Raw genomic sequence first — 24981 nt, 5'->3', positions numbered from 1 at the left:
CCCAAAGACTTGAAAAAATTAAACCAACATACTGCTCTGTGTAAGATTATACTTTTGCAGCAGAGATCAAACATATATATACAAATATTAATGCAAACTGAAGTCTACATTAAACGAGGACATGAGTCACCAAAACTACACAAGTTACTGTTTCATCTGTAACACTTGCATGTAATTATTTAACTTTACTGTAACGTACCAAAGAACAAAGGTAGTCACATGACAATGTTTCTTTCATACCTTTGCAATGGCAAGTTTTTTCAAATTATATAAAAACAAGCAATGCTAGCAAAGGAACACAATACACTCACTGAAAAATGTTTTTCTTTAAAGTCTTCTTCCAAGTCTTCAAACTTTGCAATTGATGTTTTTCTCAGGGCTGACAGGTTAACTAAAAAAAAAAAAACACATGAAGCACTTGAAATGGGCTACAATGAAACCTGCATCTCTCCCCTCCTTGTTTGGCATTTTCAGGATGTGGGGGTGTATAACCTGACCACTGTCCAATAAATTCTCAGTCCTCCCATTAATATTTTGTTTTTGGTAATTACTAGAAAATCAGTGCACAGTTCTGCTGCTCTATCAGCATACCTGTGGATTTCAGCCTTGCATCTCACACTACCCACTCTATAAAAGAATATACATATGGCCATGTTTGTGTTGCAAATACAGAGGTGCAGGAAAAACTGCTTACAGCTATCAGTGCAATAATATACACACACAGCAAAAACTACTGTACTGTTAATTCCTCCTCACCTCAATTCCGTATCATACACACCCCAAGCAATTTTTATTCCTAACTGGGAGAGAGAGAGAAATTCTGTGGAACAACTGCACAGAATAAGCAAATAAATTAATGTAATGTCAAAAGCACCCTTACTTCTGTGTTACAACATTCTATCCTTCAGTTCAAAATTACTGAGGCTAGTCTGTTGCTTTAAGAATTCTAGTCCTGATTGCACTGCCAGTCAACAGGGTTTTAGATAGCATTCCTCAGCACTAACGGTCTTGCAACAAGAGGTGAGAAGCAAGCTTTCAATAACGGTGGAAGTTGGCTGAAATTCTTGTAGTAGAAACGTCATGTGGTGCCTCAGGGTGGGCACATACAGATGTAAAAACCTGCTGAGTTACACAGCAAAGAGGCAATGGACCAACAGCACGATTAATTAGAAAAAAAAAATTGGTAGTCCCTAGTCAGAAAAGGTTCACATGCAACATTTCATTCATTAACTGCCCAATATTGGTCAGAAAAGGTTCACATAGCATTTGTCAACAGCAGCAGTGGGAGTGATAAACTGTATTGTAGGTGGAGACAGTAGTTTACCACTCCCACTGCTGCTGTAGGAGGAGATGTAAAGGAAAAAATGTAGGTGTCTTCAGTACCAGAAAGGATACCTGACTAAAAAAGAGGCATCAAAATAAAATAACAGCACAAATATTGTGATTTCATTTGGTCCTGAATTTCACATAACCCAAATTAGACATGTAAACAATTGCCTAACCACATTAACAAATTCCCTTCCCATTAGGTCAATTTGTGATCCTATAAACTGGCTGAATGGTGAGTGTATGCATTTGCACACGCCTCCTGCACAGACTGTCATCACATCCAGAATACTGCTCTACCTTAAACTTGCTGCTTGTTGGGATAGCATGTAGATCCTGCATGACCCTACATAAGATAAATCAGGTTGGTCGAGAATGAACGAAAGGTAATATTTATGTTGTCAAACACAAAAGAATGCACTTTTACAGCAACTTGTTTGGTATGGAGGTAGAATCACCAGTTGAAACACAAGGGCAGAGGAAATCCAGCAAGTACATTCTTGGATATTTCTAGGGATAAGGACAAGGTGTTTTGACAGCTGACGTCTATGCACAGCAGAATAAGTTTGCTGTTGTGCATTAAGCATATTATTCTGTGCAGAGCAGAGCAAGTTTAACCATTATAATATGTTTTAGTAAATATGCATGCACATGTGTGTACACACACACACGCACACACCTATTTTACAAACCAATACATACCATTGATTTCACGCATTCATTTTCTCAATACAAATTATTGTCGTGTTCATGGCTACAGGAGAGTTGGAGCCCATCTCAGCGCTAAATGAGTACAAGTTAGAGGCCTAATTTTGAGCATGACACATACTCACTCACACACAGCAGGAGCAGTTATGGGCAATTAGGGGACCACATGCTTTTGGGATGCAGAAATAAAGCAGAGCAGATACAAGAAAGGCATGCAAACTCCACACAGAAGGCAGCCCAACTGGGACACAAATTAGAGAACCAACAGCTGTTTGAAGAAAGGTGCTGCACAATCAATGATCATACAGTTCAAGATGGGGAAGACCTGGTTCAAAAGAACTTTCATTAAAACTTTAGCTTCAGGCAGGATTCAGTTTGTGTGGAGTAAATTAAATTGAGTGTGGAGTTCATGCAACTCAGAAATCAACTAATGAGGGTCACAGTTATGAAAACCATTGACACGACTTAAATTTGCAGATTAAATAAACCTAAATTCACATTTCATCTTTGTTGTCAAAATGAAAGTAAATGTTTTTGCTATTCAACATACTTACCTTCAGAAGAATCAATACTCCTTCATTTGTTTTAGTATCTGTTACAATCTTGAAGTATCCATCCTCATTACCAGAGACAATCATAAAATTTACAAACCAATTGTCTGTAAACTCTTCGTCTTTATCGTATGCTTTTATCCGCATTACTTCAACATTTGCCTTATTTTCTTCAATACTTCCTTCATACTGAAATAAACCACATTATATTAAGAAAGTGCTTTCAGATGCAACAGAAATTCTACAATTATGTATGCAGCATTACTTTTAACTACACAAGTTAATTAAACATACAACAATCAATGCTTGACCTTGAGCTCGCAGATTATTAAACCACAAATTAAACAAGGGGTTATTTCATTAACTTTATTTTATTACTACCAAGCATTTCTGACCAAGACTGGAAATTTTTGGTTCTGTATGATGTAACAGTGTAGCCCACTCCTGATAGTGAGGTATAAAACAACAATGAAAATTATTAGATGTTCAGTTACGGCAAATGAAGCAAAATCACAGGTATCATGATGGAAAGAGTGAAGGAAAGTATTACAGGTTAAACTGATTTTTATTATTTAATCTTCTTTGAGAAGAGATGTAACCACGGAGTTTAATTCCTATAACGTGACACTCTTTAACCTCTTCCTACAAATGGTACAGACCAACAAACTTGCTACTCTTTGATTTGGGTTATCAACACCCAGAAGCAATGGCACCATCCGTCATATCCACCCAGTTTCCCAGCATTTATATGCATAATGTCGACGGCTAATGTAAAAGTAATGTGACATTATTACAGTTAAAAAAAGATCTTGCTCACGAAAGACACTCTGGTACTGAAGCACAGCATGTTAATTCCCCGCTCTGGTTTATGGGTTCACATGAGCCACAAAGCAGCAGTTCACTATACACTAACTAATCAGTTATTTGTTTACACTTTTGGTCACAAGGCACAAAACAGTTCAAGGTATACTAATTATCTAGTTATTTTCTATAATATGTTGTATGTTTACTTAAGATAAACAAAAAGTACAGTTGTGTACACTTACTATAAATGTAGATGTTCGAGTGTATTCACTGTTGTAGTCATCACATTTGGGTTATCTGCTTGCAGTAGCCCTCAGTCAGCCTGATTATCAATGTCTTGGGTCCTGCATCGGTTTCTGTCTCATCGTTCGTGACGTCAGGTAGTCAGGGGTATAAAGCATGCAGCCAACGCCATTACATCAGTTTTTCTTGAAGAAAAGGGGCTGGAGGGAGGGTAAAGTACAGTTTTGTACCTACCATAAATGTAGATGTCCGATAGGTATGCATCTGCAGTCCTTACATATGGGTTGTCCTACCTCAGGCAGCCCTTCGGTCCGCCGGATTCCAAAGTCTGGGTCCGGCGTCGGCTGATGTCGCCCTTTCCCTGACGTCAGAGCGCCTAGGGTATAAAAGCGTCAGCCGACGCCATCTTCCTCAGTTTTTCTTGCCCCAGATGCCAGGTGCCCTCTAAGGAAGGCTAAATTTGGAGAGATGCAATAAATTCCAAACATGCATAGAAATATAAAACAAATACACCATAATAGATAACCCCAGCTAGCTATGAGGGGGATAAGTACCCAAGAAATACCACAGAGGGGAAGGAGGGAGGGTAAACCTGACTGCAGATGCATACCTATCGGACATCTACATTTATGGTAGGTGCAAAACTGTACTATGTCCTTCAAGGATGCATCTGCAGTCCTTACATATGGGTAGAATACCATAGCCAATCTGGGGGTGGTAGGATCTAAGAAAAGGATGGTGTAGCTAAAATGCCCTGCAGGACTGCCGTAGCAAAGCCTGCTCTGGATCTGGAATATAAGGGCAAGTTGTAATGCTTGAAAATGTATGCACGGAGCTCCATGTAGCAGCTTCTAAAATATCCTTGGCATCCACCCCTCTTAAGAAGGCAATTCCCTATCCATTTTGAAATTGTCTGTTTGGAAATTGCTTTTCCTTGTACACCAGCAGCATATGCTACAAACAGCTGGTCAGTTTTTCTGTAAGTTTTAGTTCTGTCCAAGTAGTAGCGCAACTGTCTGTGAATGTCCAGGGTATGCAGAAGTTTCTCTCCTTTGTTTTGTGGATTTGGAAAGAAGGTAGGCAGGTGAATAGCTTGGTTCAATGAGACCCTGGATACCACCTTTGGCATGAATGAAGGATTGGTTTTCAATGAGACTCTGTCCTTATGAAAAATAAGAAATGGTTGTACTGCCATGAGGGCCTGCAACTCAGATACTCTTCTTGCTGAGGTTATGGCCAGAAGGAAGGCAGTCTTCCAAGACAGGAACTGTAGTTCTGAAGATGCTGCTGGTTCAAAGGGAGGTAGAGTTAATTTTTCCAACATGAAGTTAAGGTCCCATGTAGGCACTGGTGGTTTCCTTGGAGGATTGATGTTTTTAATTCCTCTTAGAAACTGCCTTAGGAGAGGATGAGAGAAGACAGGTGGATCAGTATTGTATTCTGCTGAAATTGCTGAAGCATGAATTTTTATGGAAGAGTAAGAAAGGCCATTGTGGAGCATTTCTGCCAAGTATTCCAGGATATGTGCTATGTTCATCACTGTCGCATCTAGGCCCTTTGTGGTGCTCCAAGTGCGAAATCTTTTCCATTTTGCTGAATATGCCTTTCTTGTGGAAGGCAGTGAGCTTCCATGATGATATCCTTCACTCTCTTGGATAGCTTATCCTGGTGAGGAGTCAAGGTATTCTCCAGGCTGTCAGCTGCAAGGTTTTCAGGCTGGAGTGCAGAGTTTTGTAATTGTGCTGTGTCAGAAGAAGTGGCCATTGAGGAAGAGGCCATGGTTTCGTGCGTGACATGCTCTTTAACAGTGGGTACCAGTGCTGTCTTGGCCAGTCCGGAGCTATCAGAATCACTTTTGGCTGCTCTGTCCTGATCTTCAGTAAGACCTTGGTCATTAATGGAAGAGGTGGAAATGCATACACTGTTAGAGTTTTCCAGCTGAAAGAGAGGGCGTCCACTTTCCATGCTTGTGGGTGGTAAGTCCTTGAACAGAATTTCTTCACTGATGGTTGTGGTGGGAGGCAAAAAGATCTATGTCCGGCCTCCCCCATGATTGTGTTATCTGAAGGAAGATGTCTGGGTGCAGCATCCATTCGTGTGGATCCATGATATTTCTGCTTAGGCTGTCCGCCAGTATATTGTCTTTTCCTGGCACAAACTGGGATTGCAGCTCTATACTGAGTTTCAGGGAAAGTTCCCAAAGATTCACTGCCGGCCTGCAAAGAGGGTAGGAATGGGTACCTCCTTGCTTGTTTATGTACCACATAACTGTGGTATTTGTCTGTCCTTATTAGCAGGTGGTCTTGATGCAGAAAGAGTTTGAAGGCCTCGATTGCATGTATCACTGCCAGCATTTCCTTTTGGTTTGTGTGCATGCGTAGTTCTTTTTGTGACCATAGTCCTTGAATGCATCTGCCCTCCATGTGTCCTCCCCATCCATGGTCTGAAGCGTCCGTTGTAATGGTTTGGCTGGTTATTGGTTTGCTGAAGGGCAGACCCCTGTTTGACTGGCTTGCTTGAGCCCACCACAGAAATTCCTTTTGAAGGCATGGAATGAGTGGTATCAAAGCTTCTAAGCTGTGACTGTGCTGAGTCCATAAACTCCTTAGGTACCATTGTAGTTTCCTCATATGCAGCCTTGCTTGTGGAATCAGAAGAATGCAAGATGCCATGTAACCCAGGGCCTGCAGGATTTTCCTTGCAGTCAGCTGAGTTTGTTTTGTCAGACTTTCAAAGTAATCTGGTAGTTGTCTGTTTTTCTTCTGTGAGAAAAGCCATTTGGGTGGTTGTATCTAGTTTCGCACCCAGAAAAGTTATTCTTTGGGATGGAACAAGTCTTGATTTGTGAATGTTGACTGTATATCCCAAGGCCTGAAGTAGGCGGATGGCATAATTCAAGTGTTTTACCAAAGTTTGTTGGCTGTCCGCTTGTATAAGGCAGTCGTCCAGATATGGGTATATTTGAATCCCCTGAAGTCTGCAGTGTGCAATTACTGATGCCAGACATTTCGTGAATACTCTGGGCGCAGTAGACAAGTCAAAGGGCAATGCTGAGAATTGATAATGCTCTGAACCTGCAAGAAATCTGAGGTGTCTTCTGCAACTTTGTCTGATATGGACATGCAGGTATGCCTCCTTGAGGTCTAGAGTTACCAGCCAAGACCCCTTGCCCAGCATGGGAAGGAGCTGCTGTAGAGTCAGCATTTTGAATTTTGGCACAATGAGATAAGTATTCAGTGCGGACAAGTCGAGAATAGGCCTCCATTGTTTTTCTTTTCTTGGTACAAGGAATAGTCTGGAATAAAATCCTTGGCCTTGTTCTGAAAGAGGAACCTTTTCTACAGCTTTTATTTGCATTAGGTTGGAGATTTGTTTCAAAGCCTCTGCCCTTTGAATCGGTGGCAGGTTTGGCATGCCTTTTCTTTTTGGTAATGTGTGAAAATGGAACCTGTATCCTTTGTCTATTATTTGCAGTGTCCATTTGTCCCTTGTAATACTGTGCCAATTTTCTGAGAATAAAGAATGCTTTCCACCCAAAGGTGCTTCCAATTGAGCCCTGGTTGGCGGGGTCAAGGTAAAGTCATTGAGTCTGTCCTTGTGCAGCAGTTGTAGGTCCTGCACTACCTCTCTGGTTAGGAGGCTGCCATTGACGTCCTCTGTAGGAGCCTCTAGTTTGCTCTCTACCTCTGGCACGCCTGTTCTTGCCTCTTTGAAATCTCTGTGTCTGGAAAGGACCCATTCTTAGAAGGCCAATTTCTGCTGAATCTTGGTGGTTGGACTTGGAGAAAATCTTTGACTGTTTGTACAGATTTTGCCTTTTCCTCAAATTTCTTTAAGACCTCCTGAGCAGTGGAGCCAAATAACTTTTGCTTTTCCAGTGGAGCATTCAGAAGCTTTGCTTTAACATGATGTGGCAGAGATTGTTCCTTCAGCCAAGCATGCCTACGTATGACTGCACCTGTCATTGCTGACCTACATGAAGCTTCCAATGCATCATAACCACACTGCAAGAAATGGTTGCTAAACTGTTGGGAGTTATGTACCAGATCCTGAAGTGATTTGTGATCTAGGGGTTCAGGTGAAGACAGTTTTTTATGCAATTCATCTAACAAATACTCTTGGTACTGTATCATATGGAATTGACAATTTAATGCCCTCATAGAAAGAGTGGCAGAAGTATACACTTTTTTACCCCATCTCTCTAAAGCCCTGGACTCCCTTTCAGAGGGGAGTGGATTTTTAGTAGTGGCAGTTGCAACCCCTTTAGGGCACTGGGAAATAGTTTCTGGATCAGCAGAGTGGGCCTTGTAAAGGAAATGATGCGAGTCTGGGACCCTGTAGTACCTATCGGCTTTGACAGGAGCCGGGGGAAGGGAGTCAGGGGGTTATGCTAAACTCAGAGTACACATCATCAATGACATTCAAAACAGGAGGAATAGCCAAAGGTCTATGCTGAGGTAAATGCAAAAAAGTCCTTAATCTCTTCCTGGAATCAGAGAATTCCTGGCCCTGCCATTTGAAATGCTCTCTCATGGAGTGAAGGGTCTCCCCAAAAAACAGTTCTTCAGGAGGGGAGGCCGAGGGAATAGATTCCTCTGCATCAGAATCCTCGTAGGCCGAAAAGGCCTCCTCCTGGTAGTCCAATAGAGCAGAGCCATCTGAGGCCACATCAGAGGACTGGGGATCAGTGGGCTCAACCCTGGGCCTTTTGTCTAGAGGAGGTTGAGAGCCCCTGTCCGGATGTGGCTGAGAGCCCCTAATTAAGGAAATAAGGTCCTCAGCTAAACTTAGAATCTGTGAACCTGTAGTGGATCCCTGAGGAATAGCCTTGGGAGGCAAAGATTTTGGCTGTTTAGCAGCTTTAGCCCTTGTGAATGCCTTAATGGACATGGATGCAGGAGGCCTGGCTGCACCACGTGCTGGCGTAGTTTTGTCTAGAGAAATGGTGTCGGATGTTTCCAGAACACCAGTTTCTGAGGGAAATTCTATAACCGACTCAGAAGAGGCCTCCGGGGCCGAGGTTGTCGGTTGTGCGGTTTCGACGGTCGGAAGTACCAAGGACTCTTTCAGCCGAGACCGAGACACTCGCGGTAGGCCTAGGCGCGGTTTCAGCCGAAACCACGGTCCACGTGTGTCGGTCCTTGTCCTTCCGTTTTTTGGTTAAATGAGAAGTCAGAGTCTCCGACTGCATATTGTAACAGAAACTAGCCCCAAAAAATTCCTCTGCAAACTCCGCCCGACGCCTAAGAGTGTGTCGATTGAAGGAAGCACAGGCTGAACAGGCCGAGACGTCATGGTCTGGGCCTAGGCAGGGGAGGCAGTAAGAGTGGAAATCCTTATGAGGTATTTGTTTCCCACAAGTTAAGCAATTATTAACTTTAAGCGTTTGATCTGACATTGGCTGAGGCAAGAAAGAGTCCCCAACGGGGTACTTAGCTTTTGAAGTCTTCGGTAGCTGAAGTTACAGGAGCTGGCCGACCGGCACTTGCGAACTGCTTCTGCTTCGGGCACCACGCGGCAAGAAAGACTGAGGAAGATGGCGTCGGCTGACGCTTTCATACCCCAGGTGCTCTGACGTCGGGGAAAGGGCGACATCAGCCGACGCCAGACCCAGACTTTGGAATCCGGCCGACCGAAGGGCTGCCTGAGGCAGGACAACCCATATGTAAGGACTGCAGATGCATCCTTGAAGGACATCCAGGACTGCAACAGTGAATACACTTGAACATCTACATTTATGGCAAGTGTACAAAACTGTACTACGTTCTTCATGTTTCACTGCTGCAGTCATCACATTTGGGTAGACTCACAAAGCAAAGGATGGGAGGAGGAATTTAGATATAGGGCCTTGCAAGACTGCAGTGGCAAAGCCAGCTCTGGATTTAGAGAAAATTGGCTAATGGTAATGGTGAAAGTATGTACAGAACTCCAGGTAGCAGCTTCTAAGATGTCCCTGATAGGGACACCTCGGAGGAAGGCTGTAGAGGTAGATGCAGCCCTGGGTGAATGTGGTCTAATCCCCTGTGGGATAGGTCTTCCATGGTGCTTATAGCAGAAATGAACGCAATGGCCTATCCATTTAGAAATTGTTTGCTTTGAAATAGCCTTCCCCTCTGACCCTGCAGCAAATGCCACCAGCAGTTGTTCAGATTTCCTTTGAGGTTTAGTCCTGTCCAAATAAATACAAAGTTGTCTGTGCACATCAAAGGAGTACAGTATCCGTTCCCCTTTGTTCTGTGGATTAGAAATGAAGGTTGGCAAATGAATGGACTGATTAAGAGCCAGACTGGATACTACCTTGGGCATGAAGGAGGGATTAGTCCTGAGGGACACCCTGTCCGCATGAAAGATGATGAAAGGCTCCACTGCCATAAGGGCCTGTAATACAGATACCCTTCTTGCTGAAGTGATTGTAAAAAGAAGGCCGTTTTCCAAGAAAGGAATTTTAACTCTGCACTTGCATCTGGCTCAAAAGGAGGAAGAGTGAGTTTTTCCAATACAAAGTTAAGGTCCTAGGCTGGAGTTGGGGCTCTCCTGGGTGGTCTTATGTTTTTGGCCCCTCTGAGGAATTGCTTGAGCAGTGGATGACAGAAGAGGGGTGGTTCTGTGTTGTAATGAGCTGAAATAGCTGAGGCATGAATTTTGATGGAGGAAAAAGAAAGGCCCTTGTGAAGCATCTCAGTTAAATATTGAAGAATCTGAGGTAAACTGGGTGCAGCTGTGCCCATCCCTTGAGTTTGGTTCCAAGCACAGAATCTTTTCCATTGGTCTGCATAAGATTTTCTAGTACTAGGCCTCCTTGCCTCCAAAATGACATCCAACACTTGTTTACTGAGGGATGGTAAAGGAGAGATTAGTTAACTAGCCAGGCTGCCAGGTTCAGTGTTTGAAGCGGAGGGTGTAGAATCTGGCTCTCCTGCTGTGACAGCAGGGTAGGGGTCTGAGGCAGGTGCCATGGAACCAGCATTGACACACTGTGCAAGAGGGGGTATCAGTGTTGGCGTGGCCAGTCTGGTGCAATCAGTACCGTCCTTGGTTTGTCCTGTTTGATCTTTAGTAGTACTTTGAAGAGGAGCGGCAGAGGAGGAAAGGCATAAACTGATAGATTTTCCCAGCTGAAGGACAGAGCATCCACTTTCTAAGCTTGTTTGTGGGTAGTCCTTGTGCAGAATTTGTCCAATTGGTAGTTCTGGGGGGAGGCAAACAGGTCTATATCTGGGCTCCCCATTTGTTTATCAACATGTTGAAAGTCTTTGGGTCCAGTTTACACATGTGTGGGTCCATGAGATTTCTGCTTAGTTCGTCTACCAATGTATTTAGTTTTCCTGGCAGGAATTGAGCCTGTAGATGCACTTGGTAGCTCAAGGCTGTATTCCACAGAGCAATGGCTAGTCTGCAGAGGGGGTATGAATGTGTACCCCCCTGCTTGTTTATGTAAAACATAGCAGTGGTGTTGTCCGTCTTTACCATTAATTGTCCTGGAAGTATGTGGTCCTTGAAGGCTGTCAGAGCTTTCTGTACAGCTAATATTTCTTTTTGATTGATATGCAGGTGCATTTGACTTGGGTTCCCATTTGCCCTGAATGCACCTCCCTGCCAGGTGAGCCCCCCATGCATAGTCTGATGCGTCTGTTGTTAGGGTTTGGGCAGCAGGGGGTAGAGTGAATGGTAGACCTTTGTTTTGATGGCAGGCCTCTACCCACCAAAGGAACTGTAACTGTAGGCAAAGAATGATAGGAATCATTGCTTCTAGATCCTGAGAATGTTGACACCATAGGCTTTTTAGATACCACTGTAGTTTCCTCATATGCAATTTTGCATATGGAATTAGTAAAATGCAGGAGGGCCATGAACCCCAAGGGCTTGCAGTATTTGTCTTGCAGATAGCAGGGTTTTTGTGGCCATTAGTTTGAAGTAAGTTGTCAAATGAATTTGTTTCTCTGGCGTGAGGAAGGACACCTGGTAAGCTGTGTTCAAGCTTGCTCCCAGGAATATAATTTGCTGACAGGGTACCAGATGTGATTTCTTTTTGTTTATGGTGTACCCCAGACAAGTCAGCACCTTTTGTACAAATGCCAGATGATTCAAAAGTATGCCCTGGCTTTCTGCCTGAATTAGGCAATCGTCCAGGTATGGGTATATTTGAATGTTTTTTTGCCTGCAAAATGCAATGACTGGAGCTAGGCACTTTGTGAAAACCCTGGGTGCAGTAGATAAGCCAAAGGGCAGTGCAGAGACACTGATAGTGCATGTAGCCTGCTTTGAAGCGCAGGTATCTTCTGCAAGATTCCCCGATTGGGATGTGCAGGTAGGCTTCCTTTAAATCCAGTGTTGCCAACCAGGCATCTTTGCCTAGCATGGGAAGCAACTGGTGAAGAGTTAGCATCTTGAATTTTGGAATCACCAAAAAGGTGTTTAAGATAGAAAGGTCCAGGATAGAATGCCATGAGTTGTCTTTTCTGGGAACCAAGAAAAGTCTTGAGTAGAAACCTTGTCCCTTTTCCTCTTCTGGTACAGTTTGAATAGCCCTTATGCTTAAGAGAGAAAAGTACTTGCTTTTGAACCTCTGCCCACTGATTTGGGGGTAGATCTGCCCAACCGTTTGGGGTTGGTAATGTGTGGAAGTGAAATCTGTACTCTTGGGAGACTATATTTAAAACCCATTCGTCCTGGGTAATGAATTCCCAGTTTTTTGCTTGCAGAGCAATCTTTCCCCCTAAAGGAGCAGCCAGTTCAGAAGTGCTTGGAAGTTTTAAAGTTAAGTCACTGAGACAGGTTACCATAGGGGGGAGTCTTACTACTCTCTGATTTGGAAGTGGGAGCCGCCCACTGCTTAGTCCTGTGCGTACCCTGGGACTGAAGCCTGGGTGTTCTGCTGGTTCTGGGTTTGAACTGAGAAGGCCTGGAAGAGGCAGAAAAGGACCAATTTTTAGAGGGCCAATGCCTACTAAATCCTGAAAGCTGTACTTGTAAGAAATCTTTAACAGTTTGCATAGATTTAGCTTTTTCCTCCATCTTTTTAAGAACTTCTTCTGCTTTGTTGCCAAACAGGTAGTCCTGATTTAAGGGAGCATCCAACAAATTAGTTTTAACATGATCTGGCAAAGATTGCTCCTTAAGCCAAGCATGCCTTCTAAGTAGAGACTCAGTGACAGCAGCCCTGCAAGATGCCTCTAGTGAATCAAAACCACATTGCAAAGTATGTTTTCCAACCAGTTCAGCAGAATGCATTAAATCCTGTAAATCCTTATTTTCAGCACAATCAGGAATCAACATAATTTTCTGTTTAAGCAATCCAATAATATGCTGCTGATACTTTAACATACGAAACTGGCAATTTAAGGCCCTGATATCCAAGGTTGCAGAGGTGTATACCTTCTTACCCCATCTATCCAGGGCCCTGGAGTCTCTATCAGAAGGGATAGGATTTTTGGCAGTAGTAGCCTTAATACCCTTGGGTCCCTGTGAAATGGTCTCAGGATCTGCAGTAGGATTTTAAAAAAGGAACTTGTGAGAGTCAGGAACCCTGTAATATCTATCAGGTTTTGTGGGAGCTGGAAGTAAAGAGTCAGGGGCCAAGCTAGATTCCGAAAAGGCATCATCAACAATGTCTAGCACAGGAGGGATAGCTAAAGGCCTGTGTTGGGGCAGGAGTAAAAAAAAAATCCCTAAGGCACTTTTTAGAGTCAGAGTAATCCTGGTTTTCCCAGTGAAAATACTCCGTAAGAGTATGCAAGGCTTCACCAAAAGAAAAATCCTCTGGGGCAGAAGCAGAGGGAATAGAGTCCTCTACATCAGAATCCTCACAGGTAGATAAGGGTAAATCTTGGTCATCAGAGGAAACAGAAATTTCAGAATCCTGGTCAGAAGTATCATAAGCAAATTCACTCCTAGGTCTCTTAGGGGGGAAGGTTGGCTTCCCCTGATTAAAATAATAAGGTCTTCAGCCATTCTTATAATTTGTTTTTTAGGCATAGAGGCCTGACCATGCGGTCTGGGCGTCGGTTTTCTAGGTATGGTTCGAGTTTTAGGCATTGAAGAAGAAGATGGCGTCGGTTTAATATGCAGGTCAGTAGGCCTGAATGCACCCTCAGAAGCCGGTGCCTGCACAGCTGCTACGGACCCATCCAAGGTAGAGACATCTGCAGGTACCACAGTTGAAGTATCTCGCGGCATACCGGACACCTAATGGATCTCAGTAGAGGCCTGCAAATCTGAAGTGGCGGGTATCAGGGGCTGCAAAAGCACCTCACCGAGTACCGTTGAACTGGCGACTAGCTTAGAAGCATCATCGGCAGCTTTGGACCTAGGCAGCCTGTCTCTGTCTTTATCTTTGCGTTTTTTTGGAATGTCGGTAGTCTGGTGGCTTACCAAAGACATATCTGGATAATTGAACTGAGTTACCAAAATATTTATAAGCGAAAGTATACAGACGACGAATAGTTTGTGGTTTAAATAAGGCACAAAACTGTCAGCGAGGTATGTTGTGGTTAGGGCCTAGGGCAAGGAATACAGTACAAATGAAAATCTTTATGAGGTATTTGCTTTCCACAAAAAATACAATTACTGACTTTTACTGACATCGGTTTAGAGCAAGAAAAGGTTTCCCCAATGGGGTACTTAGCTATAGTTGAAGACTTCGGTTCTGAAACTCGAAAACGAAAATTTGAGGAGTCGGCCGACTGGCACTTGTGAACTGTTTCTGCTTCGGGAACCGCACGGCAAGAAAGACTGATGTAATGGTGTCAGCTGCATGCTTTATACCCCTCACGTCATGGAAGATGAGACAGCAACCGACGGAGGACCCAAGACTTTGATAACCAGGCCGACTGAGGGCTACTGCAAGCAGATAACCTAATGTGATGACTGCAACAGTGAAACACAAAGAACATCTGAACCAGGTGTGCCCTTCATGGATGCCTATACAATTTCCTAGAATTTACATAACTGGTCAAAAATTACACAAAGCTTAACAAAATCATGTAAGATTTCATACAGACTCCACACAATACATTTGCAGTACAAACCACAAAACATATAGCCATTTACAATGAAAGTCTTAACGAAACTGAAACCCTAGAATACAGAATTCTGTACAAGTCGCTGCTTGCTGTAATTGAATGCTCCCTGAAAGTTTTGCTTAAAAACTTTAAATGACATATGAACAACATAAAACAAAGTGATAATTCTACTGATTTAAAGTTCAGCTGTAGTGCTGAAAATAACTGGAACACATTTTCAGAATCTAAGACATTATTAATTCATCCTGAGTTTCCATTGACAAGTCTCTGACTTGTACCAGGATTCTCAACTATTACATAATGAATATTTGGCCAGGGCCAGCCTTAGGTGAAATAATGGCCTAGGCAAGAGGGCACCAGGGCAACCCCCCCCCCAGTGCGGAAGCGCCCTGCCACTCCATACATCCCCCCCAGTACCTCAATCTTCCTCACACATTAAATACATTTTATTAACATTTTGCACACTACCTTACCCATCAGCTTTTGCCTGCATGTTTTCAACATATCCTAACATGGTCAGTTGTTGTGGAAGAAATAACTGAATAGAACTGGGGGTCTGATGGCTGACAGAGTTCCAGAAGCCATAGGGGGTTCTGAATGTTCTGAGATGCATTTTACAGTTTTTCATCAACATTTTTAATTCAGTGATGGCCTGAACAAAAACATGACTGAGGAAAGAAATTCAGTTTGATTCATTAGCTTTGCTTTTTCCTGCATCCTTTCAACACACTTTAACTGGCCATGAGTGCACTACATGAAGCTATAGGGTTTACATAAGTTCTGAGGTGGAATTTGAGCTATTTTCCAATCTTTTGATCCCATAATGGAATGAACAAAAACACGGAAATTCAGTATTACTCTTCAACCATCTTTTTTCTTACATGCTTTCAATACACCCAAACTGTCCAGAAGGACACTAACAACTGTGGAATAAATATTCAGTCTAAGTAAATATTCAGTCTAAGTAGGATGTCTAAAGACTGCTAGGCCACCAAGAAGCCACAGGGTTATTGATGTTTTAAGGCGCACTTTAGAATTATTTTATAACCTTTCAATTCTATGCTGGCCTGAACAAAAAACATAAGAAAAATTATTTTTTTCTTTTAAGGAAGAAATAAGCTGTGTTCAGCATAACAGAAGTTTATAAAATGCTTTCAAGAACACAAACATCAGTTTGCAACGATACACACATCATATCAGGAAATACTGCCAGCCTCCTTACCCTCACCTTTTGTGCATCCCAGTGTTAGACTATGGGTGAAGGCAAAAATTGCCACAATTATGCATATGAAGTGGCTCCTGATAAAGATACACAGCATGCCTCTTCTCACGCTTACTAGCAAAAAAACAGACACCTACTATGTACACCTCTGACATCAGTCTTGGGACTAAAGTGACAGGATAAATGACTACAGCAACATATTTCTAGTTCTTGGTTTGACACATACACAGTGTGCCTCCTTACCTCTATCTCAAAAAGACAGCCACCAATATACATGCATGACTAATATAAAGAAAGTGAAAAAAATAATAAACTTAGTAATGTATTCCAACCTGCTGCTTCCAGGCAAGTTATAAGCAACTTTATGTGCCAACATATGAGGTTTGATTGTGAGGAATACTAAAGAACTCTGACTCATGATGCCTAATCCGCCTATTTGGACCTGTTTGAATCTATCAAGATTCAACCCTTTACCCTGATCTTGGGTGACTAACTTCCCAAACATAGACTGGAAGAATTACTCATGCCAGAACACAAGTGCCCAGACATTCCTTGATTTTGTCAATGCAAATGCCTTGGAACAGCTAGTCAATACCCCCACAAGAAGTGATTATATCTTGGACCTGGTATTATCCAACATGAGTAACCACTGCAGCATCCCTATAGTATCATCCTCCCTGGTAAGATCCGACCACAAAGTGGCCACTTTCAAAGTCACCATCTCCCCCAACACCCCTCTAGCTAGGATCAGACATAAAAACTTCTCCAAAGCTGATTACAGCCTCCTGAGGGATGGTATAAACAGCTTCACAGCCCCTTCCCCCTCTGAAGAAACTGGCACCAATAAGCAAAACAACACCAAAGCACTATATGAGCATTTATATAGATGCATGGAATCAGGAATACCCGATGAGACTAAATCATCCTCTGCAAGGAAGAGTAAACCTGTCTGGTGGATATCTGCAATGAATAAACTCTATAACAAAAGGAAAAAATTGCTGCCCAAGACCAAGAAGGAGCAGGTGCCCAACTGGAAGCAATGTCTCCTTAGCCTGAACAAGCAAATAAGAGCACTAATGAAATACTCCAAAGCAAACTTCGAGTCCAAATTGGCCACCTTTACTAGAGACAATCATGAGGCATTCTTCACATATGTCCGCAACCTCAAAGGAAGCAGCCAGATCTGTTCAGAATTGGTGGTCAAGGACACCACATATACAAATGCCGTAGATATAGCAAACTTGCTGACTGACAGATTCAGAAAAAACTTTACCCCTCTGTCCCCCCATCAGTAAATCAGAACATCCCCAGTACCTGCCCCCTTCCTCTTATATCTAGGGAACAGATCATCATTGCTCTCTCAAAGGCAAAAAATACAGCCTTCATGGGACCCGATAACATCCAAGGCTGCATCCTATGTAAACTCATGCAGGAACTTGCAGCATCATTAGGCACCCTATTTAAACTGAGTACTGGCTTCATCCCAGCTGAGCGGAGGACAGCCACTCTCATTCCTCTACACAAAGGTGGAGCATCCACCGATCTGGGAAATTATAGACCCATCAGCCTAAGGCTATGGACCAGCTTATTATGGACCTCTCTAACAAGGACAATGGCAACCTCCAAACACTTGATCCTACACAGTTTGGCTTCGTCAAGGGGACATCATGTCTGCTAACTTTGGTTGACTTCTTTGAGAAAGTCAACAAAGCCATGGATGAGGGGAAGACGGTGCAAACCGGCTACCTTGACCTGGCCAAAGCTTTTGACACTATTCCCCACTTGGGCATAATAGATAAACTCTCTCAACTAGGCATCAATAAATATGTTACCAGATGGTAGCAAACTGGCTCACTGACAGAACCCACCTCAAGCAGAAGACCCATAACAAGCAGTGTACCCCAGGGTTCAGTCTTGGGGCCTCTGTTATTTGGGATATATTTTTCTGAGGGGCAGGCCAAAACCAGTGGGCTATGGCTGATCAGGTCTGCAGATGACTGTAAACTGGTTGCTGTCATCAATTCCCCTAGAGGGTCTCACCCAGACAAATGACTGGTACCAGAAACATGGCCTCAAGCTGAATAGCAAAAAAATGCATCATCATCCCCTTTGGAGAGAGTGATGTCCCCCACAAATTATCACATTAATAACAACGTCCTAAGCACACAATCAGTTGTGAGGGATTTGGGCACCCAGGCTGATAACCTGACTTTTGACTTTTGACCACCATGTTTCTTCTGTTATACGGAAAGCCTTCTACATGGCCCACCTCATAAGTAAGGGTATCTCATCCAGGGACAAGGAGGTCATAACATCCCTGTATTCTTCCCTTATAAGGTCCATTATTGACTGCAACACCCCTTTCAGCATGTACCTTGCAAAGCACATGCAACAGCTGGAGAGACCACAGAGGTTCATCACCAGTAGAATCCAGGGCTTCAAACATGTATCACACACAGATAGGCTAAAAGCCCTATCCCTCTACTCAGTTTCATACAGACTCCACAGAGGTGACCTCTGTCTGGCATACAAGGCAATCACGGATCCCACCTTGAAGGGACTGCTGCATATCCGCAAGTCAGGCTCCACTTGAGTAACCCACACGCGCGGCCTCAACCTGGTCTGTGACATCAACAAGACTTGTTGGCAAGACAGATTTGTGTCCCACAGACTCCCCATCTATGGAATAGACTCTCTCTTTACCCCTTTTTAAGTGCAACCTGGACAATTGGATGGGAAACTCTACCTCTTTACCCCTTTTTAAGTGCAACCTGGACAATTGGATGGGAAACAGAAAATAACCCCCAGGGATTCACTCATGTCCCTGCTGGACAGGGGCACTAGGTGCTGATTTGTCTAAATATGGGCTAAACTCTTGGCTAGGCTTATAAGGGCCTCAGGGCCAATAGCTTAGTAACCTCCTATGATAAGAAATACCACAATATTTCCAGCTCATACACAAGCTGTATCAAACATCAGTGTATTTATCTCAGGTTTAACTGTGAACAAAGTAAAAGAAAGGATGACTGTACACACAAACTCTAGGGAACTTTTATGCATTTCTGAGCGCAGCCATCTTTGAACTAGGTGGGGCCCCAAGTCAGAGGTACAAGATGTGGCCACTGTACTAAGCTTGTGTCAAAATCGCCTTAGATCTCTGAGGATCTAGATGTTCTGTGATGCACTTTATGCATTACTTTAAAACATAACTCTTCTGTGTGTTTTTAATTTATTTACTTTGTACTGCTACTCAGAGCAGTTATGTACTTGTCCCTCCGATAATATGTAATTCTGCAGATAAAAATGGTTATCTTCTCACGTGCACACACAAACACTTTCCTTGACAACAGAAAATAATCACTATCACTGTTTGAAATGAAGAGTCTGAGGTGAACTTCAAATGTTTATTTGTTCATTTGTAGTTCACCGCAGCCTCTCTTCTTTTCAGTGACGGTGACTAATTTTTGGTTCCTTTGCTACATACGGTTTTGAAGCACTTTTTGAACTGGCTTTTTTTTTCTGACTGTACTAGCGCAAGATGCACCAATGACATTTTATCAACATGCAAGTACACTGCCCCAACATGCCAGGTCTATCACAAGATACAGAAGAATATGACCTTGCACTGCACACTTTTACCTCTCTACCTGGGGCTGTCAATAGATTCAGCTCAAACTCCTACATTTACATCTGGAACAGTCAATGCTAAACAAAGATTCTAGTATGCAAATAGGGAATGGAAGCAGTTTGCCAGGCCTTTCTTCTGTATTACACACATACCACACAAATCCTTACAGACAATTTACAGAGTTGCCAGTCCAGCTGACATCTTTGACAGTGGCAGAAACCTCAGTAACTGGAGAAAATTAACACAAACACATGGAGGACATGTAGAATCAGCACAAAAGGCATTCTAACCAATAAATGAACTGGGGATATTTGGCTGTGAGCTGACGTTACTCCCTGTACAGCTGTGCCATGCTACACAGTTGCCTACAAGCAAATTGGAGGAAAGTCAATTCACCTATGGGAGATTTTTGGGATGCTAGGGAAACCAAAATAACTGGATAACACCCACTCAAAGAAGGATACAGACTCCACACAGAAGAAACAATGGCCAAGAAATTAATTGGATAACTAATCACTAAAACGGCACTGCTATTCATAAAGTACAGTTGTGTACACTTACTATAAATGTAGATGTTCAAGTGTATTCACTGTTGCAGTCCTAACATATGGGTTACCCAGCTCCCGGTAGCCCTCAGTTGGCCCGAACACAAGAGTCCTCGGTACAGGACGTCGGCTGTAAAACTAATGTCAGAACATCGGGTATAAAGGGAGGCAGCGGACATCATTTCCTCAGCTTTTCTTGCCTTAACTGTCAGGAGCCCCCAAAAGAAGGCTAACCCAGGAAGGAAACACCCTGGAAAAGTACAGTTTTGTACCTACCATAAATGTAGATGTTCGAAGATCCACATTGCTGCAGTCATAACTAATGGGGTAGTCCGCTGTCCTCGGTCGGCCCGAATACCAAAGTGTTAGGCTGGCGTCGGTCATGGCGCTTAGATCTGACGTCAGTACGCCATGGTACTAAAGCGCATGACCGACGTCATATCCTCAGTCTTTTCTTACCCCAGATGTCAGAAGGCCCTAAAAGGAAAGGCCATAGCCAAAAACATGCAAACACCCATGTACAAACCATAACTACACCCCAAATCACACAACCACCTCTAACTACAGTGGGGAAGGAGGGAGGGAAAATTGGACTGCAGCAATGTGGATCTTCTTACATCTACATTTATGGTAGGTACAAAACTGTACTATGTTCTTCATCTCACATTGCTGCAGTCATAACTAATGGGTAGAATCCCAAAGCAAAGGTACAGGGAGGATGGCAAAATTATAAAGCATTGGGAGCTGCTAACATGCCCTGTAAAACTGCAGTGGCAAACCCAGCCCTAGATTTAGAGTAAAGAGGGAGATGGTAATGTTTAGAGAAAGTGTGCACTGAACTCCAAGTAGCTGCCTCCAAAATATCTTTAGTAGCTACACCCCTTAAAAAAGCAGTTGAAGTGGCAGTAGCCCTAGTGGAATGAGGTCCGATTCCAGCCGGAATCTCCTTGCCATGATGAGAATAACAAAAAGCAATACAATGGCCAATCCACTTAGAAATAGTTTGTTTAGAAACAGGTTTCCCCTGAGAACCCAAAGCAAAAGAAACAAACAACTGTTGAGACTGTCTGAACCCTTTAGTTCTGCTCAAGTAATAACGTAACTGCCTGTGAATATCCAAAGAGTGCAAAATTTTTTCCCCTTTATTTTGGGGATCAGCATAAAAAGTAGGCAAATGAATAGACTGGTTCAAGGCCACATTTGAGACTACTTTAGGCATGAAAGTAGGGTTAGTACACAAAGAGACCCTGTCCTTATGAAAAATTAGGAAGGGTTCAACTGCCATTAGAGCCTGTAATTCAGATACCCTTCTAGCAGACGTAATGGCCAACAAAAAAGCTGTCTTCCAAGACAAAAACTTCAACTCAGCTGTAGCTGCAGGTTCAAAAGGAGATAAAGTGAGTTTCTCCAACACAAAATTGAGATCCCAGGAAGGAGTAGGAGCTCTACGTGGGGGTCTTATGTTCTTTGCCCCTCTAAGAAATTGCTTGAACAAGGGATGAGAGAATAAAGGTGGGTCACAGTCATAGTGAGCAGAAATGGCTGCAGCATGAACTTTTACAGAGGAGAAAGACAAACCTTTGTCTAGTAATTCTGTAAGATACTGAAGTGAAACACTCAAATTAGGTACTGAAACATCAAAGCACTTTGCTTTGCTCCAAAGAAAAAATCTCCTCCATTTATCAGCATAAACCTTCCTTGTACTAGGCCGTCTGGCCTCCAAAATAACATTCAAAACTTGTTGAGGAAGCTGCGACCCTCTGGGGTCTAGAACCGAATATGCCAAGCTGCCAGATGCAGGGACTGTATCTTGACATTGATGAAATGATTGCCTGCCTGAGTCAAAAGGTGTGGACTTGCTGGCAAAGGCCAAGGAGGCTCCCGTACTAAACTCCGCAGCAGAGGGTACCAGTGCTGACGTGGCCAATCTGGAGCTATAAGAATCATGGAGGGCTTGTCCTGTCTGACCTTCAAGAGCACCTTGGGAAGAAGAGGCAGAGGAGGAAAGGCGTAGACATGAAGATTGCTCCAACTGAATTATAGAGCATCCACCTTCCAAGCTTTTGGATGAAACATCTTTGTGCAAAACTTTGGCACCTGGAAATTTAGTGGGGAAGCGAACAGATCTATGTCTGGAGTCCCCCAAATCACTGTCAACTGTCGAAATACATGAGGATCCAGTTTCCACTTGTGAGGATCCACCATCTGTCTGCTCAATACATCCGCTAAGGAGTTCTGTGCTCCTGGCAGAAACCTTGCTTGAAGAGTGAGGTGCAAACTTAGAGCTGTCTCCCACAAAATCATCGCTTGTCTGCATAGTGGGTATGAATGGGTTCCCCCTTGCTTGTTGATGTACCACATGACAGTTGTGTTGTCTGTTTGAATCAACACTTGTCCTGGGTGTAGTAGATCCTTGAAGGCCATCAATGCGAATTGGACTGCTAACATCTCCTTCATGTTGATATGCAAGTGTTGAAGTCTGGCAGGCCACATGTCTTGAACCCATTTTCCACTGAGGTGTGCTCCCCAAGCCTTGTCCGAGGCATCTGTTGTTAAGATCTGACTCGCCTCTGGTCGGGTCACAGAGAGTCCCTTGTTTAGGTGACATTCCTGAGCCCACCACAAAAATTCCTTTTGAATGCAAGGTATTATCTGAATGACAGTGTCCAAACTGTGGCAGTGTTGTGTCCATACACTCTTGAGATACCATTGTAACTTCCTCATATGCAGTTTGGCATTGGGAAGCACCAGAATACAAGATGCCATGAATCCCAAGGCTTGAAGGACTGTCCTTGCAGTCAGCCTGGACCGGTGAGACAATTGCTGGAAGTAAAGGGAAAGATTTCTTTGTTTGTCCGGGGTCAAAAATGCCATCTGAGAGGCTGTATTCAGTCTCACACCCAGAAAGCACATGTCCTGAGAGGGTACTAGACTGGACTTTATTTTGTTCACAGAATACCCTAGGCACCTTAACACTGCCATAACATACTGAAGATGGTGAAGTAGCTTGTCTTTGTCTTGAGCCAGAATCAGGCAGTCGTCCAAATAAGGATAAATTTGTATTCCTCTTAACCTGAAGAAGGCTATCACCGGTGCCAGAACCTTTGTGAATACCCTGGGCGCAGTAGATAAGCCAAAGGGCAATGCAGAGAACTGATAATGTAAAGTCCCAGCCCGAAAATGCAGGAATCTCCTGCAGCTTGGTCTGATAGGAATATGAAGATAAGCCTCCTTGAGATCCAGAGTTACCATCCAGTGATCTCTGCCTAGCATAGGTAGAAGTTGTTGCAAAGTCAGCATTTTGAATTTTGGAATGTCCAGGTATGTGTTGAGAATAGACAAATCCAGAATTGGCCTCCAAGTGTCTCCCTTCTTTGGTACAAGAAACAGGTGAGAATAAAATCCTAGACCCACTTCTAATGGAGGAACCTGCTGGATAGCTCCCATTTGAAGAAGTAAAGCAATCTGTTTGTGAGCCTCTGCCTTTTGCTGAGGAGGAACGTCTGGCATGCCCTTGAAAGGGGGCAATGTGTAGAAATAAAACTTGTAGCCTCGGTTTATAATGTCCAACACCCATTTGTCCTGGGTTACTAAAAGCCAATTTTACCTGAAAAGTGCCAACTTTCCCCCTAGAGGAGCTGCCAGACAAGAAGGATCGGGCAGCTGAAAATGCAGGTCATTGGGTCTGTTTACGAAAGGACTGGCCCCTGCCCTCACCAGCAGACTGCGCAGGGGAACTCCACGTCCTAGGCCTAAAAGATCCCTGTGCATGAGCTCTGCCCCTAGACTGTACATCAGAAGAAGGGTAAGCCCATCCCTTAATAGGCCAATTTCTGCTAAACTTAGGGGGCTGCACTTGTAAGAAATCTTTAACAGTCTGCATAGACTTAGCTTTATCCTCCATCTTTTTCAAGACTGACTCCACAGGAGAACCAAACAAAACTTCAGACTGAAGAGGAGCATCCAAAATTCGAGCTTTAACATGCTCTGACAAGTTCTGGTCCTTAAGCCAACCGTGCCTACGAATAACAGATCCAGTGGCAGCCACCCTAGAAGAGGCCTGCAAAGCATCAAAACCACACTGCAAAGAATGCTTACCCACCTGATCAGAGGCATGAACCAAATCCTGTAATTCTTTACAGTCTATGCCCTCTGCTAAAGCATCCACCTTAGACTTCAATTGACTAAGAAGAAAATTCTGGTATTTCAGCATATGAAACTGGCAATTTAAAGCCCTCATTGCAAGAGTGGAAGAGGTATATACTTTTTTACCCCACCTATCCAGAGCCCTAGAGTCCTTATCCATAGGAACTGAATTCTTTACAACAGAAGCCCTGACACCCTTAGGTCCCTGGCTAATAGTTTCAGGGTCCGCCCTAGGGCTCTTATACAAATATTTATGAGCCTCTGGCACCCTGTAATACCTGTCTGGCTTAACCGGGGCAGGAGGCAAAGAGTCTGGATTAAGTGAAGCCTCAGAGAAAACATCCTGTACAACATCTAAAACCGGAGGGATAGCCAAGGGCCTATGTTTTGGTAAAAACAAGAATTCCCTAAGCCTCTTTCGGGAATCTGAGAAATCCTGACCTTCCCATTTGAAATGCTCCCTCATAGAATGCAGGGTTTCTGAAAAAAAAAAATCCTCTGGAGGGGAAGCAGAGGGACTAGAATCTTCTGCGTCAGAATCAGAATAAGGGGGAAAATCCTGAATGTCTTCAGCCGAAGACTCTGAATAATCTGAAGAATGTTCCAATCCCTCCACCTCTGGCTCCACCCTAGGCCTCTTATCTGGAGGGGGCATAGAACCTCTAATCAAGGTAATTAAATCTTCTGCCATTTTAAGCATGTGTTTTTTAGGCACAGAACCTGCAGAACTAGGACTGACACCAGAGGAAGACAAACCAGGCCTGGCCTTAGAAGGTACCTTAGATAC

At 43.5% G+C, this 24981-nt stretch overlaps 1 protein-coding gene across 1 annotated transcript in view; it reads right to left on the bottom strand.

Moving 5' to 3' along the window:
- Positions 1-24981, bottom strand: part of LOC122796737 (desmoglein-2-like) — a 1662953-nt gene that overhangs the window by 426546 nt on the left and 1211426 nt on the right. Inside the window, exon 7 of the mRNA XM_044065446.1 lies at positions 2589-2774. Within this exon, the coding sequence (XP_043921381.1) occupies positions 2589-2774 (186 nt within the window). The remainder of the gene's footprint in view (positions 1-2588; positions 2775-24981) is intronic.

This window comes from Protopterus annectens, chromosome 3.part0, assembly GCF_019279795.1.
Source record: "Protopterus annectens isolate FY-2018-M chromosome 3.part0, PAN1.0, whole genome shotgun sequence".
NCBI lineage: Eukaryota > Metazoa > Chordata > Ceratodontiformes > Protopteridae > Protopterus > Protopterus annectens.
Note: the sequence above shows the minus strand (reverse complement) of the source record. Positions and strands in the feature narration are given on the sequence as shown.